At 33.8% G+C, this 2213-nt stretch overlaps 1 protein-coding gene across 1 annotated transcript; it reads right to left on the reverse strand.

Annotated features, from left to right (window-relative positions):
- Positions 1-80: 80 nt before the first annotated feature.
- Positions 81-2189, reverse strand: LOC109588638 (uncharacterized). The gene is made up of 9 exons (XM_020004780.1): positions 2128-2189; positions 1793-2077; positions 1449-1745; positions 1355-1405; positions 1127-1177; positions 408-1075; positions 301-363; positions 218-250; positions 81-167 (listed from the first exon to the last, which is right to left on the reverse strand). The coding sequence occupies exons 1-9, from the start codon at positions 2168-2170 to the stop codon at positions 81-83; spliced, it is 1578 nt and encodes a 525-aa protein (XP_019860339.1). The 5' UTR covers positions 2171-2189.
- Positions 2190-2213: the final 24 nt, after the last annotated feature.

Here is a 2213-nt window from a genome sequence, read left to right on the forward strand (position 1 = left end):
TTGAGAAGGTCCTTCAAATATTCTATTTCCATGGCCATGTGTTTTCTTATGGCTAAAATTTAAGTCATCACAATTATATATTACAAATTACTCCAATGTAAATCACTTGTATGCACACTTGCGTCACGTTTTAATAATAATTGTTTTTCTGCTTCTGCTTTTTGTTCCTACATGCACAACAAGAATTAAATAATAGTTTTAAAATTATTTTACATACTTCAACATTGTCCTTTTTTTCACTACTTTTTTCCTGAATTCAAATTACTGGATATTAAGCAGTTTGTTTTTTTAATTCATTACCTTTTGATATTCCTCCTTTAGGCTTGTTTTTGGCTCCTTCTCTTCCAGCAATTGCTCTGTCTCCTATTAAAAGCAATTAAAAAGAAATGCAATCCAATTAATTTTACCTTTTCTTCCTTTCCTTCTCTTTCCCACATTATCCAGTATCCAATGGTAAGCTTTTTCAAATCATTCTTTTTCAAAAACTGCAAATTATCCATTAGCTGTGTAATGAGGACTCCAGTGAGATGATACGAAAAAGTGCAAGTGATGCTAATGGAATCACCTGTGTCAGCATACTTTATCTTCACTAGTTTACCGGATGTCTTGGAAAGTATATTTTTGATGTCATCTAATTTTGTCTCACCAGGTTTCCAGTCAAAAACATAGGTCACTGTTTCACACTGAAGAGCAGGGCAAGTTGCAGAAGCTTCAAGCTTTTCTTTTAGATAGCAAGCAATGGGACTGGACTGAAAATATTCCTTTGAAAAATCATGGTATTCTTTGATGAGCTTATCAGCTGCAACAATTTCAAAATTTTCTACCACTGCACGAAAAAGTCCAATATCAATCAATGAACATTCTTTATCGATGACACTTAAGGTGCTTGAAATATTTTGACATTCTTCTAACTTCTTTTCAAGTTTATTGTCCATGCTAATGATGAAGTCCTTTAAATCTTCCAAGTCAATGTTTGCATTTTTGATAGCCTTTCGAACATTGTATGACATTTTGGCATATGATAACCTAAGAGTGGTGAATTCTTCACTCTTGCTTCTGGGAATAACAACTTCAACTAGATTGTATGAATAGAAGGATAAATTAAACATATTAATACTTATCATACCAGTTTTAGGTGTAGGTGAGACTGTATCACTTGATTCAGTACTTAAAAGAACTATAGAGGAAATTAAGACAAATAATAATTGTGATAACTTTATCATACTGTAAAATGCACAAAATAAAAATAAAAAAGCCCAAGCACGCAATTGAATTTAAACTTTATGCTCTATGAAACCAAATATTTTGAGTAAGCTTAAAGCTTATCAAAATATGTGTATAGTTTGAAGTCTACCTTCTTGAATGTTGACGATTGAAGTTTCTTCATTGCTGGGAAAATATATTCCTATAACAAAATAAAATAACAATTATAAAGTAGCTATACTTACCATAGTCTGTAAGGATACTTTCTCCGAGTTTGACATTACGCGTTAGATGACACAAAACAATAGAAAACTTTTGTAGAGCAACATGATCAGCTTGAATAGCATCCTTGACAGCAGCTAGCAGGACTTGTCGTTTATTAGAAAGAGACAGACTATCATCTTCCACACTATGTAACTTTAGCTGTGTTATTACATGCTCTCCATAAAGCAACCTAGCAACATTAACAGGATCAGAGAGAGACTTGGAGAGGAGGGGAAGGTGCTTATTGAAAATATGAACAGCAAGAACTTCAGGACACTCTATATTAACACAATAACAATAATAAGACAGTAATATACTAACTCACTCTCTTTTTCTATATTTTCAGCTACTGCATTTTCATTCATATCTCTAATGGCAGTTGACAGTGACTCATACGTAGCTCCTCCTTTACTGTTCACATCATCAGCTTTTTCCAGCCACTTAGAGAGACATTCCAACAAGCAACGACTAGTATCACGAGGGTAATTGATTTCAATGGTGTCCAGTGTATTCTTTGACAAGCCTAAAGCCAGTCCCAGCTCAAACCATCTCTTATCAGTGAACCCACACTTTCTTAAAAGCACCAAAACCTCATTCAGGTGTGATATTTCTAACAATTAGATGTATTTAATAAACACAGTCAAGACTTCTTCAACTTACCAAGTTGTAGAGGCAATCCTTGAGATCCAGAGAAAGTTGCCATGATAGCTTTTCAAAACCAGCGACTCCCAAAATATGCAAACCAG

This window comes from Amphimedon queenslandica, unplaced genomic scaffold (genome assembly GCF_000090795.2).
Source record: "Amphimedon queenslandica unplaced genomic scaffold, v1.1 AMPQUscaffold_11965, whole genome shotgun sequence".
Classification (NCBI taxonomy): domain Eukaryota; kingdom Metazoa; phylum Porifera; class Demospongiae; order Haplosclerida; family Niphatidae; genus Amphimedon; species Amphimedon queenslandica.

What these genes read in the sequence shown, in the direction of transcription:
- LOC109588638 (XM_020004780.1), bottom strand. Translation starts at nt 2,170, where the DNA reads ATGGCAACTTTCTCTGGATCTCAAGGATTGCCTCTACAACTTG. An exon ending in AGGATTGCCTCTACAACTTG is followed by an intron (nt 2,078 to 2,127) that starts GTAAGTTGAAGA and finishes TCTAATTGTTAG; the next exon opens with AAATATCACACCTGAATGAG. An exon ending in TGAAAATATAGAAAAAGAGA is followed by an intron (nt 1,746 to 1,792) that starts GTGAGTTAGTAT and finishes GTGTTAATATAG; the next exon opens with AGTGTCCTGAAGTTCTTGCT.